This window comes from Bombina bombina, chromosome 5 (genome assembly GCF_027579735.1).
Source record: "Bombina bombina isolate aBomBom1 chromosome 5, aBomBom1.pri, whole genome shotgun sequence".
Taxonomy (NCBI): Eukaryota; Metazoa; Chordata; class Amphibia; order Anura; family Bombinatoridae; genus Bombina; species Bombina bombina.
The window spans coordinates 435,921,895-435,938,109 of record NC_069503.1 but is presented as its reverse complement, the minus strand read 5'-3'; the positions used below and the strand labels follow the sequence as shown (position 1 = coordinate 435,938,109).

The 16,215-nt window shown below is 40.5% G+C and overlaps 1 protein-coding gene across 1 annotated transcript in view; it reads left to right on the top strand.

Moving 5' to 3' along the window:
• The window catches only part of TOPBP1 (DNA topoisomerase II binding protein 1), an 872,354-nt gene that overhangs the window by 29,801 nt on the left and 826,338 nt on the right, over positions 1-16,215 (top strand). Inside the window, exons 6-7 of the mRNA XM_053715750.1 lie at positions 2,077-2,270; positions 3,381-3,560. Of these exons, the coding sequence (XP_053571725.1) occupies positions 2,077-2,270; positions 3,381-3,560 (374 nt within the window). The remainder of the gene's footprint in view (positions 1-2,076; positions 2,271-3,380; positions 3,561-16,215) is intronic.

Genomic DNA, 16,215 nt, shown 5'->3' with positions numbered 1-16,215 from the left:
GATACAGGAATAGGGTTCAAGTCTTGCCCCCCCAGGGGCAGATTCATCCTGTCAAGGTTATTTACAAACCAGGTGAAGAGAGAGGCCTTCTTAAACTGTGTAAAGGACCTATCTTCCCTGGGAGTGATTGTTCTAGTTCCAGTAGGGGAACAGGGTTAGCAATTCTATTCAAACCTTTTCATGGTTCCCAAAAAGAGGGAACTTTTTGACCCATATTGGACCTCAAATGTCTCTTCTCAAAGTTCCGTCCTTCAAAATGGAAACTATTCGTTCCACTCTACCCCTGGTTCAGGAGGGTCAGTTCATGACTACCATAGACCTGAAGGACGCGTATCTTCATCACCAATTACTGCGGTTTGCATTTCTAGACAAAAACTTCCAATTTGTTGCTCTTCCCTTTGACCTTGCTACGACTCCTCGAATCTTTACAAAGGTTCTAGGGGCCCTTATGGCGGTGGTCAGATCTCAGGGAATAGCAGTCGCACCTTACCTGGACGACATCTTGATTCAGGCGCCATCTTTTCAACTAGTAAGGTCTTATACCGAGATGTTGTTGTCTATTCTACGTTTCCACTTGTTTAAAGTGAATCTAGAAAAGCGTTCCCTTGTTTCAAAGGAACAATTATAGATTCTCTTCTTGGAGTCTTAATCTTGTTCTTAAAGTTTTGCAGCAGGCGCCATTTGAGCCGATGCATTCTGTTGATATTAAATTGTTATCTTGGAACGTTTTGTTTCTTCTTGCTATTTCCTCTGCTCGTAGAGATTCTGAGCTTTCGGCTTTGCAGTGTGATTCTCCTTACCTTATTTTTCATGTGGATAAGGCGGTCCTTCGTACTAAGCTGGGATTTCTTCCTAAGGTAGTGTCGGATCCCAACATCAATCAGGAAATTGTTGTTCCTTCTTTTTGTCCGAATCTTTCTTCTCAGAAGGAACGTCTGTTACACAACCTGAATGTTGTGCGTGCGCTAAAATTTTACCTTCAAGCTACTAAAGATTTTTGGCAGTCTTCTGCCCTGTTCGTGGTTTTCGCTGGTAAGCGTAAGGGTCAGAAGGCCACTTCTACTACACTTTCTCCTTGGTTAAGAAGTGTTATCCGATTAACGTATGAGTCAGCTGGACAACTGCCTCCTGAGAGAATTACGGCTCATTCCACTAGGGCTGTCTCTTCTTCCTCGGCTTTCAAAAATGAAGCATCTGTGGAGCAAATCTGCAAGGCGGCCACTTGGTCTTCATTGCATACTTTTTCCGAATTCTACAAATTTGATACTTTTCGTCAGCTGAGGCTTCCTTTGGGAGAAAAGTTCTTCAAGCGATGGTGCCTTCAGTTTAGGTTCGCCTGACTTGTTCTCCCTCCCTTTTATTTGTGTCCTCTAGCTTGGGTATTGGTTCCCACTAGTAATTGGAAATTGTGGACTTTCCATGCCATAGGAAATAAAACAAAATGTATGCTTACCTGATAAATTTCTTTCCCAGCATGGAGCATCCACGACCCGCCTTTATTTAATTTAAGACTGCTAATTTTTTTATTTTAACTTCAGGCACCTCTATACCCTTGTGTTATCTACCTTTTCCATTTTCTTTCGGCCGAATGACTGGGGATTATAGGTAAGGGAAGTGACACTTAACAGCTTTGCTGGGGTGCTCTTTGCCTCCTCCTGCTGGCCAGGACTTGAATATCCCACTAGTATTTGGAAAGCGTGTACTCTTCATGCCCGTAAAGAAAGACATTTTTCAGGTAAGCATACATTTTATTTTTTGATGTGGTATCTTCTTTATCTTCTGTTCAAAGAAAGTATATATGATCATGCTATCCAGGTTACATTCATGTACTGTGGACTAGTTTAATTATATAATGGTGGTTCAGGCCTACACAGGGGCCAATTTTATACAAATCTGTTAACATTTTAGAGTTAGGAGCAACTTAAATACACTTAGTGTGATTGTAATATATTTAACTGCCAATATACTTTTGTAGAAAAATGGCAAATAAAAATCCATTACCTATAAGTGCTCTTAAAAATACTTGTCTGTTAAAGTGATATGAGGCATAACTCTTCATTTTTTTTCATGTTGAAGGATAATTACGTACTTGGATATTAATTTAGAGGAATATTTGTGTCCTATATTTCGGGGTTGTACTATCTGCGTGACTGGGTTAAGCAGCCTAGACAGAAAGGAAGTGCAGCGCTTGACATCCATCCATGGTGGACAGTACACAGGACAGCTCAAGATGAATGAGTCTACACATCTTATTGTACAAGAGGCAAAAGGTAACATTGCCTCCCCAATTTCATAAGTTGCCTCCCATGTGATTTTAAAGCCCCTACCTCTAATAAGTCTATCAAGAATTACTTTAAAGTGAGTTTCTTGTTCAAAAATTAAATGCACTGATTTATTGATGGACAACTCCCTAATACATGATGAAGCCTCTAAGGGCACATATACATTTATGACTATTAAACACACAAATAATAGTATATTTCCTAAGAATATTAAGTGGCACTGGGCCAGATACAGTTAAGGTTTGTTTTTCTCCCATCTAGAGGGGTCTTTTAAAGGGACACTAAAGTCAAAATTAACTTTCATGATTCAGAAAGAGCATGCAGTTTTAAGAGACTTTCCAGTTTACTTCCATGATCAAATTTTGCAGTCTCTTTTATATGCACACTTTCTGAGATACCAGCTACTACTGAGCATGTGCACAAGTTCACAGTATACATGTATACTAGTTAGTGATTGGATGATGGCTGTCACATGATACAGAGGGCCAGCAAGTGTGTGTGTGTGTGTGTGCGGAGGAATTTGTCAGAAAAAAAATCTACTGTTTAGCTGAAATTCAGAGTAAGTGCTATTGCATTATATTTTTATTATGTAATTCTATTGTATATAATGTTCCTTAAAGTTTTTGCCCACAAAAATTACACACATTCTTGTAACTCTTGCATTAATTTCACATGACCACTCCTGAGAGCAGGTGATTGGTAGTTAAAAGCGTAAAGTGTTATCAGTGAGCAGAACTTTAGCCTTGTTTTTAGTCCCTTCGTGTGAGGGCTACAAATGCAAACACTACATTCTTTAACAAGTTAGATCATTTAATTTTTGTATTGAAATGTGTCTAATAATTTTAAAAATAGATATTACTGCTGAGTGGACACACTCGTTAAAAAAGGTTGCTTTCTATTGTAACATTCTAAAATAGTCTTTTAACTCCTTTCATTTTGATACCCACTGGTATTAAAATTGTTTGTTTTCTTTTTAAATTGCCTGCAGAATTGCAATGACCAGATTGAGCTGAAACCTAAGTCTATTATATTTAAATAGCCTTGCATTAGCTTTTCTATATTTCTGAAATGTTTGCGTCTGATATATTTTCTTTACAGGTCAGAAGTATGAGTGTGCCAGGAAATGGAATGTTCACTGTGTTTCTATCCAGTGGTTCTTTGACAGTATTGAGAAGAGCTTCTGTCAGGATGAGAGCATTTATAAGATGGAGCCTGCCTCTGCAGTGAAGAGTATGCCTGAAACATCAACACCGACACGGTGTACCAATAAACCAGATAGTAAGTTTATGATTAAGTTCAGATAATTTAAATATATAGAAATATATTTGTTTAACTAAAGGCGCACTGTTTTATATCCCTTTTAACCTGACCTGTTAGGTTTGCTTGATGACTAAGTCAATAAACAATATAACCTAACAGCATTTTGTCAACAGCAATCTAGTTCCATTAACTAATTAAGAATAAATTAGGCTGACATACTTACATTAGTTGGTGACTTTTAATGTGTGGTACAGGTCTAAATAAGTTATTTTAAATCTGTTGCAACCCACTCTTTTAAAATCATCCAGTTGTCACTTTGTGTGTTTTACTACCTTTGATTGACAGGCCAAAGAGCTGGATACTTTCTATAGTGGCTTTTTCTTTCCTAAGATATGGTGAGTCCACGGCGTCCTCAGTTTCTGTTGGCAATATCACTCCTGGCCAGCAGGAGGAGGCAAAGAGCACCACAGCAAAGCTGTTAAGTATCCCTCCCCTTCCCACAATTCCTAGTCATTCTCTTTGCCTTCAGTACAACGAGGAGGTGAAGTTTGGTGTCTGTAAAAGATTTTCTTCTACTTGATACGAGTCCACGGATTCATCCTTGTGGGATATTATCCTCCTGCTAACAGGAAGTGGTAAAGAGCACCACAGCAGAGCTGTATATATAACTCCTCCCTTCTCTCCACCCCCAGTCATTCTCTTTGCCTATACTAGTAATAGGAAGAGGGTAAAGTGAAAGAGGTGTTAAAATGATTAACGTTTTGTTTATAGAGGGTTAATTTGTCCCTTACTTTTGGTGCAATCTTAGGCTACAATATAAGATAGATGTATGCTAAAATTGTGAGCGTTATAGCATTTTAAAGCAGATTTGGAAAAATTGTGCGCTTTTTTACTTCTTAAAGGCGCAGTACCGTTTTTCAAAATTGTTGTTTTTTTCATAAAGTGTTTTCAAGACTTTTTGTGGTTATTACTAGCCTGTTCAACATGTCTGACATTGAGGAAAGTCAATGCTCTATGTGTTTAGAAGCCATTGTGGAACCCCCACTTACATTGTGTCCCTCATGTACTGAAAGGGCCTTACATTGCAAAGAACATATTTTAGATGATAAAAGTATGTCTAAGGATGATTCTCAGTCTGAAGAGAATCAGGTTATGCCATCCAATTCTCCCCAAGTGTCACAACCTTTAACGCCCACTCAAGTGACGCCAAGTACTTTTAGTGCGTCTAATTCTTTTACTCTGCAAGATATGGCTGCAGTTATGTCTACTACCCTTACAGAGGTATTATCTAAACTGCCAAAGTAAGCGCAGTAGGTCCGTTATTAAGGTAAATGCTGAGCCCTCTGATGCTTTATTGGCCATTTCCGATGTACCCTCACAGTGTTCTGATTTGGGGGTCTGGGAATTGCTGTCTGAGGGAGAGCTTTCAGATTCAGGAAATGTGTTACCTTAGACAGACTCGGACATGATGTCCTTTAAATTTAATCTTGAACACCTCCGCCTGTTACTCCGGGAGGTTTTAGCGACTCTGGATGATTGTGACCCTATTGTAATACCACCAGAGAAATTGTGTAAGATGGATAAATATCTAGAGGTACCTACTTACACTGATGTTTTTCCAGTCCCTAAAAGAATTTCGGACATTGTTACTAAGGAATGGGATAGACCAGGCATTCCGTTCTCTTCCCCCTCCTACTTTTAAGAAAATGTTTCCCATATCTGACACCATTCGAGATTCTTGGCAAACGATCCCTAAGGTGGAGAGAGCTATTTCTACCCTAGCTAAGCGTACAACTATACCTATTGAGGACAGTTGTGCTTTCAAAGATCCTATGGATAAAAAATTAGAGGGTCTTATAAATAAATTGTTTATTCATCAGGGTTTTCTTCTACAACCTATAGCGTGCATTGTTCCAGTTACTACTGCAGCAGCTTTTTGGTTCGAGGCTCTAGAGAAGTCTCTTAAGGTTGAGACCCCATTAGATGATATTTTGGATAGAATTAAGGCTCTCAAGCTAGCTAATTCTTTTATTACTGATGCCGCTTTTCAAATGGCTAAATTAGCGGCGAAAAATGCAGGCTTTGCCATTTTAGCGCGTAGAGTGTTATGGCTTAAATCGTGGTCTGCTGATGTGTCGTCTAAATCTAAGCTTTTAGCTATTCCTTTTTTAAAGGTAAGACCCTATTCGGGCCTGAACTGAAGGAAATCATTTCTGACATTACTGGAGGTAAAGGTCATGCCCTGCCTCAGGATAAGACTGTTAAGATGAGGGCTGAACAAAATAATTTTTGTTCCTTTCGAAACTTTAAAGGTGGACCCTCTACTTCCTCTTCCGCCACAAAGCAGGAGGGGAATTTTGCACAATCCAAGTCAGTCTGGAGACCTAACCAGGCCTGGAATAAAGGTAAACAAGTTTAAGAAGCCCGCTGCTGCTACCAAGACAGCATGAAGGGGCAGCCCCCGATCCGGGACCGGATTTAGTAGGGGGCAGACTTTCTCTCTACGCTCAGGCTTGGGCAAGGGATGTTCAGGATCCCTGGGCATTAGAAATTGTGACCCAAGGGTATCAGCTAGAATTCAAGGATTTTCTTCCAAGAGGGAGATTTCATCTTTCACATTTGTCTGTAGACCAGACAAAAAGAGAGGCATTCTTACGCTGTGTAAAAGACCTCTATACCATGGGTGTAATTTGTCCAGTTCCAAAACTGGGACAGGGGTTTTACTCAAATCTGTTCGTGGTTCCCAAAAAAGAGGGAACCTTCAGACCGATTTTAGATCTAAAATGCCTATACAAATTTCTCAAGATGGAGACTATACGAACAATTTTACCAATGATCCAGGATGGTCAATATATGACCACCGTGGACCTGAAGGATGCGTATCTCACATTCCTATACACAAGGATCATCATCAGTTTCTAAGGTTCGCCTTTCTGGACGAACATTATCAGTTCGTGGCCCTTCCTTTCGTGTTGGCCACAGCTCCCAGATTCTTCACAAAGGTGCTAGGGTCCCTTCTGGCGGTTCTCAGGCCGCGGGGCATAGCAGTGGCGCCCTATCTGGACGATATTTTGATCCAGGCGTCATCTTATCACCTGACCAAATCTCACACGGACATCGTATTGGCATTTCTAAGAACTCACGGTTGGAAAGTGAATATAGAAAAAAGTTCACTGGTTCCACTAACAAGAGTTCCATTCTTGGGAACTCTGATAGACTCGGTAGACATGATAATTTTTCTGACGGAGGTCAGAAAGTCAAAGATTCTAACTACTTGCCGAGCACTTCAGTCCATTCCTCGGCCATCAGTGGCGCAGTGTATAGAGGTCATTGGATTAATGGTAGCGGCAATGGACATCGTTCTGTTTGCTCGCTTTCATCTCAGACCACTGCAGCTGTGCATGCTCAGACAGTGGAATGGGAATCATGCGAATTTATCTCCTCAGATAAATCTGGATCTATAGACCAGAGACTCTCTTCTTTGGTGGTTGTCGCAGGATCATCTGTCCCAGGGAATGTGCTTCCGCAGGCCAGCATGGGTCATAGTGACGACGGACGTCAGCCTCTTGGGCTGGGGTGCAGTCTGGAATTCCCTGAAGGCTCAGGGTGTTTGTACTCAGGAGGAGTCCCTATTACCAATCAATAGTCTGGAACTTAGAGCAATATTCAACGCGCTTCAGGCGTGGCCTCAGTTGGCTTTGGCCATTTTCATAAGATTCCAGTCAGACAATATAACGACTGTAGCATATATCAATCATCAAGGGGGAACAAAGAGTTCTCTAGCGATGATAGAGGTTTCAAAGATAATCCGATGGGCGGAGGCTCACTCTTGCCACCTATCGGCAATCTATCCCAGGAGTAGAGAACTGGGAAGCGGATTTTCTAAGTTGTCAGACTTTTCATCCGGGGAAGTGGGAACTCCATCCGGAGGTGTTTGCATCATTGATTCGTCAATGGGGCCCACCGGAATTGGATCTGATGGCATCTCGTCAGAATGCCAAACTTCCTCGTTACGGGTCCAGGTCAAGGGATCCCCAAGCTGTACTAATAGATGTTCTAGCAGTACCTTGGTCTTTCAACCTGGCTTAGGTGTTTCCTCCATTTCCTCTCCTACCTCGTCTGATTGCAAGAATCAAACAGGAGAGAGCTTTAGTAATCCTGATAACGCCTGCGTGGCCACGCAGGACTTAGTATGCAGATCTAGTGGACATGTTTTCTCTGCCACCGTGGAAACTGCCATTGAGACAGGACCTTCTCATTCAAGGTTCGTTCCAACATCCAAATCTAAATTCTCTGCAGCTGACTGCCTGGAGATTGAACGCTTGATTTTATCTAAGCGGAGTCGGTCATTGATACTTTGATTCAGGCTCGAAAGCCTGTCACTAGAAAGATTTACCATAAGATATGGCGTAAATATCTTTATTGGTGCAAATCCAAGGGCTACTCATGGAGTAGGGTTAGGATTCCTAGGATTTTGTCCTTTCTCCAAGAAGGATTGGAGAAGGGAATATCAGCTAGTTTCTTAAAGGGACAAATTTCTGCTTTGTCAATTTTACTACACAAGCGTCTGGCGGATGTCCCAGACTTTCAGTCTTTTTGTCAGGCTTTAATCAGAATCAAGCCTGTGTTTAAACCTGTTGCTCCGCCATGGAGTTTGAATTTAGTTCTCATTGTTCTTCAAGGGGTTCCGTTTGAACCCATGCATTCCATGGATATTATAGGGCCATAATACCCAAATGTTTAAACACTTGAAAGTGATGCAGCATAGCTGTAAAAAGCTGATTAGAAAATATCACCTGAACATCTCTATGTAAAAAAGAAAGATATTTTACCTCAAAAGTTCCTCAGTAGCCACCTCCCATTGTAAAGGATTTCTAAGCAGCATATTAATATGTCTGTCCCGGGACAACTGAAAGGATGAGCTTTGTGCACTCTCATATTATTTCACCAATCAGGTAAAGGAAGCTTACTATGAAATCTCATGAGAGTTAAGTCAAATCTCATGAGATCACAGTAAGAGTTCATGACCTCAGCACTGCTGATGCTGATTGGCTGCTGTTTATTTCTTCATTTTTTTATTTTTTTTTACCTGCAGCTGGGAGCAGCTGAGTATAACTTTTTACACAGAACTTACTCTGCTGAGCTGAGGATATTGTGAGGTAAAATATCTTCCCTTTTTTACATAGAGATGCTCAGGTGATATTTTCCTGTCAGCTTTTTACAGTTATACTGCATCAGTTTCAAGTGATTTAGCACATGAGTATTATGTCCCTTTAAGCTTTTATCTTGGAAAGTTTTGTTTTTAGTTGCTATCTCTTCTGCTCGAAGGGTTTCTGAGCTTTCTGCGTTACAATGTGATTCGCCTTATCTTATATTCCATTCTGATAAGGTGGTTTTGCATACTAAACCTGGATTCCTTCCTAAGGTTGTTTCAAATAAGAATATTAATCAAGAAATTGTTGTTCCTTCCTTGTGTCCTAATCCTTCGTCTAAGAAGGAAGTCTGTTACATAACTTGGACGTGGTTCGTGCCTTGAAGTTTTACTTACAAGCGACCAAGGGTTTCCGTCAAACATCTTCTCTATTCATTGTTTATTCGGGAAAGTGTAGGGGTCAAAAAGCTACGGCTACCTCTTTCTTTTTGGCTGAAAAGCATCATCCGCCTGGCATACGAGACTGCTGGACAGCAGCCTCCTGAAAAAATTACGGCTCATTCTACTAGAGCGGTGGCTTCCACATGGGCTTTTAAAAACAATCGCCTAGATTTAGAGTTCTGCGTTAGCCGTCCAAACCAGCGTTAGGGGGTCCTAGCGCTGGTTTTGGCTGCCCGCTGGTATTTAGAGTCAGTCAGGAAAGGGTCTAACGCTCACTTTCCAGCCGCGACCTTTCCATACCGCAGATCCCCTTACGTCAATTGCGTATCCTATCTTTTCAATGGGATCTTTCTAACGCTGGTATTTAGAGTCTTGGCTGATGTGAGCGTTAGAACTCTAACAACAAGACTCCAGCCGCAGAAAAAAGTCAGGAGTTAAGAGCTTTATGGGCTAACGCCGGTTCATAAAGCTCTTAACTACTGTGCTCTAAAGTACACTAACACCCATAAACTACCTATGTACCCCTAAACCGAGGTCCCCCCACATCGCCGCCACTATAATTAAATTTTTTAACCCCTAACCTGTCGACCGTACACCGCCGCAACCTACATTATCCCTATGTATCCCTAATCTGCTGCCGCCTCATTCCCACCTCAAAAACCATATAATAAATAGTATTAACCCCTAATCTGCCCCCTAACATCGCTGACACCTAACTTCAAGTATTAACCCCTAATCTGCCGACCGGACCTCACTGCTACTATAATAAATGTATTAACCCCTAAAGCTAAGTCTAACCCTAACACCCCCCTAAGTTAAATATAATTTAAATCTAACGAAATAAAATAAATCTTATTAAATAAATTATTCCTATTTAAAGCTAAATACTTACCTGTAAAATAAACCCTAAAATAGCTACAATATAACGAATAATTATATTGTAGCTATTTTAGGATTAATATTTATTTTATAGGCAACTTTGTATTTATTTTAACCAGGTACAATAGCTATTAAATAGTTAATAACTATTAAATAGCTACCTAGTTAAAATTAATTACAAAATTGCCAGTAAAATAAATCCTAACCTAAGTTACAATTAAACCTAACACTACACTATCAATAAATGAAATAAACTATCTACAATTAAATCAACTAAACTAAATTACAAAACCCCCCCACTAAATTACAAAACCCCCCCCCACTAAATTACAAGAAATAAAAAAAGATTACAAGAATTTTAAACTAATTACACCTACTCTAAGCCCCCTAAAAAAATAACAAAGCCCCCCAAAATAAAAAAATGCCCTACCCTATTCTAAAATAAAAAGTTTACAGCTCTTTTACCTTACCAGCCCTTAAAAGGACCTTTGGCGGGGCATGCCCCAAAGAAAACGTCTCTTTTGCCTGTAAAAAAACATACAATACACCCCCAACATTACAACCCACCACCCACATACCCCTAATCTATCCCAAACCCCCCTTAAAAAACCTAACACTAAGCCCCTGAAGATCTACCTATTTTATCTTCACCACGCTGGGTATCACCGATCCGTCCAGAAGAGGCTCCAAAGTCTTCATCCTATCCGGCAAGAAAAGGTCCAGAAGAGGCTCCGACGTCTTCATCCTATCCGGCAAGAAGAGGACATCCGGACCGGCAAACATCTTCATGCAAGCGGCATCTTCTATCTTCATTCATCCGACGAGGAGCGGCTCCTTCTTCAAGACCTCCGGCGCGGAACATCCTCTTCTTCCGACAACTAGACGACGAATGAAGGTTCCTTTTAAGGGATTTCATCCAAGATGGCGTCCCTCGAATTCCGATTGGCTGATAGGATCAGCCAATCAGATTCAAGTTCAATCCGATTGGCTGATTGGATCAGCCAATCAGATTGAGCTCGCATTCTATTGGCTGATCGGAACAGCCAATAGAATGCGAGCTCAATCTGATTGACTGATTGGATCAGCCAATCCGATTGAACTTGAATCTGGCTGATTCAATCAGCCAATCAGATTTTTCCTACCTTAATTCCGATTGGCTGATAGAATCTTATCAGCCAATCGGAATTCGAGGGACGCCATCTTGGATGACGTCCCTTAAAGGAACCTTCATTTGTCGTCTAGTCGTCTGGAGAAGAGGATGTTCCGCGCCGGAGGTCTTAAAGATGGAGCCGCTCCTCGTCGGATGGATGAAGATAGAAGATGCCGCTTGCATGAAGATGTTTGCCGGTCCGGATGTCCTCTTCTTGCCGGATAGGATGAAGACTTTGGAGCCTCTTCTGGACCTCTTCTTCCTGGATAGGATGAAGACTTTGGAGCCTCTTCTGGACGGATCGGTGATACCCGGCGTGGTGAAGATAAGGTAGGGAGATCTTCAGGGGCTTAGTGTTAGGTTTATTTAAGGGGGGTTTGGGTTAGATTAGGGGTATGTGGGTGGTGGGTTGTAATGTTGGGGGGGTATTGTATGTTTTTTTACAGGCAAAAGAGCTGTTTTCTTTGGGGCATGCCCCGCAAAAGGCCCTTTGAAGGGCTGGTAAGGTAAAATAGCTGTAAACTTTTTATTTTAGAATAGGGTAGGGCATTTTTTTTTTATTTTGGAGGGTTTTGTTATTTTTTTAGGGGGCTTAGAGTAGGTGTAATTAGTTTAAAATTCTTGTAATCATTTTTTTATTTTTTGTAATTTAGTGGGTTTTTTTTGTTGTAATTTAGTGTTTTTTTTTTTTGTAATTTAGTTTAGTTGATTTAATTGTAGATAATTGTAGGTAGTTTTTTTAATTAATTTATTGATAGTGTAGTGTTAGGTTTAATTGTAACTTAGGTTAGGATTTATTTTACTGGTAATTTTGTAATTATTTTAACTAGGTAGCTATTAAATAGTTATTAACTATTTAATAGCTATTGTACCTGGTTAAAATAAATAAAAAGTTGCCTGTAAAATAAATATTAATCCTAAAATAGCTACAGTATAATTATTTATATTGTAGCTATATTAGGGTTTATTTTACAGGTAAGTATTTAGCTTTAAATAGGATTAATTTATTTAATAAGATTTATTTTATTTCGTTAGATTTAAATTATATTTAATTTAAGGGGGTGTTAGGGTTAGGGTTAGACTTAGCTTTAGTGGTTAATACATTTATTATAGTAGCGTTGAGGTCCGGTCGGCAGATTAGGGGTTAATACTTGAAGTTAGGTGTCAGCGATGTTAGGGAGGGCAGATTAAGGCTTAATACTATTTATTATAGGGTTTTTGAGGCGGGAGTGAGGCGGTTTAGGGGTTAATACATTTATTATAGTAGCGGCGAGGTCCGGTCGGCAGATTAGGGGTTAATAAGTGTAGGTAAGGTAGCGGCGACGCGGATGGGTCTGGACATGTCTCAGTTTAGAATGCTAACTCCTGAGACATGTCACTACGGGGTATTACGATAAAAGTGTTTAATTATGGCCGCCGGGACCACCTCTGTAATACTAGAGGGAGGCGGATCCTTCTCTGAGGCAGTAAGTTTTCCCTAAGCGTGCGCTTTTCATTATAGCGGAGTAGCTGATAGCGGAAGTGGATGTGTTGCAACAAGCCTCTACAGACAGTAACGGAGCTTTTAGAAATACACTGCAGGTTCCGATTTTTCAAGCGGATACGAGTCCGTAGTGCAGAGTGGGCAGGTAGGCTGAGGTGTAGAGTAGCCTGTTTTTAAAGTGTCTTAAGCCTCAATTACATATGAGAGGTTTGGGCATTAATTTAGCTCTCAACCTTTGGAGAATATTTAGGAGGTTATATTAAACCCTGTTTAGCAGTCATTTTTACTATTAGGGAAGAATGCTCTTAAAGGTTCAATGTTTAAAAAAAAAAAAAAAAAAAAAAAAAAGTAAGATGGACCAGTAGTCTGTGCCTCCTGCTGAATGCAAACTTTGTCTAGATAACCAAGTTAAACCTCCTTTGCCCCTTTTGTTCTGATTGTATTGAGAGAACATTAATGTACAAAGAGACTTTTTCTTGCTGAGCCACCACTCAGGTTGATGCTGCTCAGGCAATGCCGCAGCTTTCTCCTCAAACGTCCAGGCTAACCAAGTTCCTCTTTCTTATAAGTCTGAAGAGGAAGATACTTTGGTAGCCTCTGAGTGTGAGATCTCAGATTCGGATAGTATAATTCCTTCTTTTGATGCTGAAGTGGTTTCCTTCAGATTTAAAGGGACAGTCTAGTCCAAAATAAACTTTAATTATTCAGATAGGGCATGTAATTTTAAACAATTTTCCAATTTACTTCTTTCACCAATTTGACTTTGTTTTCTTGGTATTCTTAGTTGAAAGCTAAATCTAGGAGGTTTATATGCTAATTTCTAAGCTCTTGAAGGCCGCCCCTTAGCTCAGGGCATTTTGACAGTTTTTCACCACTAGAGGATGTTAGTTTATGTGTTTCATATAGATAACACTGCTCATGCACATGGAGTTCCTAGGAGCCCGCACTGATTGGCTAAAATGAAAGTCTGTCAAAATAACTGAAATAAAGGGGCAGTTTGCAGAGGCTTAGATACAAAATAATCACAGAGGTAAAAAGTGTATTAATATAACTGTTGGTTATGCAAAACTAGGGAATGGGTAATAAAGGGATTATCTATCTTTTAAAACAATAGTCTGGTGTAGACCATCCTTTTTTTTAAGCTTGAACACCTTCGTGTTTTGTTAAAGGAGGATTTGGCTACTTTGGAAGACTCAGATACCCCTGTCGTGGTCAACCCTAAGAGATCTAGCAAATAAAATAGATATTTTGATGTTCACTCCTCTGTGGAGGTGTTTCCTGTGCTAGACTGTGCTATGGAAATCTTTTCCCGGGAATGGGAGAGACCTGGAATTCATTTTTCCCCATCTTCGGTATTTAGAAAGATGTTCCTGGTGGCTGACTCCATTAAGGAGTCATGGCAGACGGTACCCCAGGTGGAAGGGGCGATTTCTACCCTGGTTAAAAGAACTACTATTCCCATTGAGGATAGTTGCTCTTTCAAGGACCCTATGGACAAGAAGCTGGAGGCTTACTTGAAAAATATGTATTTCTCTTGTAAGATGTATCCAGTCCACGGATCATCCATTACTTGTGGGATATTCTCCTTCCCAACAGGAAGTTGCAAGAGGACACCCACAGCAGAGCTGTTATATAGCTCCTCCCCTAACTGCCATATCTAGTCATTCTCTTGCAACTCTCAACAAAGCTGGAGGTAGTAAGAGGAGAGTGGTAAAATATAGTTAGTTTTTTCTTCAATCAAAAGTTTGTTATTTTAAATAGTACCGGAGTTGTACTATTTTCTCTCAGGCAGTATTTAGAAGAAGAATCTGCCTGCGTTTTCTATGATCTTAGCAGCTTGTAACTAAGATCCACTGCTGTTCTCACATATGTCTGAGGAGTGAGGTAACTTCAGAGGGAGAATGGCGTGCAGGTTATCCTGCTATAAGGTATGTGCAGTTTTAAGTTTTTCTAGGGACTAGAAAATGCTGCTGATACCGGATTTATGTAAGTTAAGCCTAATTACAGTGATTTAATAGCGACTAGTATCAGGCTTACTATCAGAGATATATACTCTTATAAAATGGCAATATAAAACGTTTGCTGGCATGTTTAATTGTTTTTATATATGCTTTGGTGATAAAACTTATTGGGGCCTAGTTTTTTCCACATGGCTGGCTTGATTTTTTGCCTAGAAACAGTTTTCCTCCAGATTTTTGCCTAGAAACAGTAGCCGAGGCTATTTTCTCTGCTTTTTTTTTTTTTTCCACGACTGTTGTAGTATGAGTGGGAGGGGCCTATTTTAGCGCTTTTTTTGCGCAGTTAAAATTACAGACAGAGACATTCAGCTTCGCTCAGCAGTCCACTGCATGATATAGGACATCTCTGAAGGGCTCTAAAGGCTTCAAAAGTCGTTTGAGGAAGGTAGGGCCACAGTTGAGCTGTGGCAGTTGCTGTGACTGTTTAAAAAACGTTTAATTCGTTTTTTTGATCCGTTTTTTGCATTAAGGGATTAATCATCCATTTGCAAGTGGGTGCAATGCTCTGCTAACCTATTACATACACTGTAAAAATTTCGTTTGATTTACTGCCTTTTTTTCACTGTTTTTCAAATTTTGACAAAATTTGTTTCTCTTTAAGGCACAGTACCGTTTTTTATATTTGCTTGTTAACTTGATTTAAAGTGTTTTCCAAGCTTGCTAGTCTCATTGCTAGTCTGTATAAACATGTCTGACATAGAGGAAACTCCTTGTTCATTATGTTTAAAAGCCATGGTGGAACCCCATATGAGAATGTGTACTAAATGTATTGATTTCACTTTAAACAACAAAGATCAGCTTTTGTCTTTAAAAAATTTATCACCAGAGGATACTGTCGAGGGGGAAGTTATGCCTTCTGGCAGTCCTAAGGCCGCGGGGCATAGCAGTGGCCCCTTATCTAGACGACATCCTGATACAGGCGTCAAACTTCCAAATTGCCAAGTCCCATACGGACATAGTTCTGGCATTTCTGAGGTCGCATGGGTGGAAAGTGAACGAGGAAAAGAGTTCTCTGTCCCCACTCACAAGAGTCTCCTTCCTAGGGACTCTGATTGATTCTGTAGAAATGAAAATCTACCTGACGGAGTCCAGGTTATCAAAACTTCTAAATTCTTGCCGTGTTCTCCATTCTATTCTGCGCCCTTCGGTGGCTTAGTGCATGGGGGTAATCGGCTTAATGGTAGCGGCAATGGACATAGTACCGTTTGCGCGCCTACATCTCAGACCGCTGCAACTTTGCATGCTCAGTCAGTGGAATGGGGATTACACAGATTTGTCCCCTCTACTAAACCTGGACCAACAGACCAGAGATTCTCTTCTCTGGTGGCTATCTCGGGCCCATCTGTCCAAAGGTATGACCTTTCGCAGGCCAGATTGGACAATTGTAACGACAGATGCCAGCCTTCTAGATTGGGGTGCAGTCTGGAATTCCCTGAAGGCTCAGGGATTGTGGACTCAGGAGGAGAAACTCCTCCCAATAAATATTCTGGAATTGAGGGCAATATTCAATGCTCTTCAAGCCTGGCCTCAGTTGACAACCCTGAGGTTCA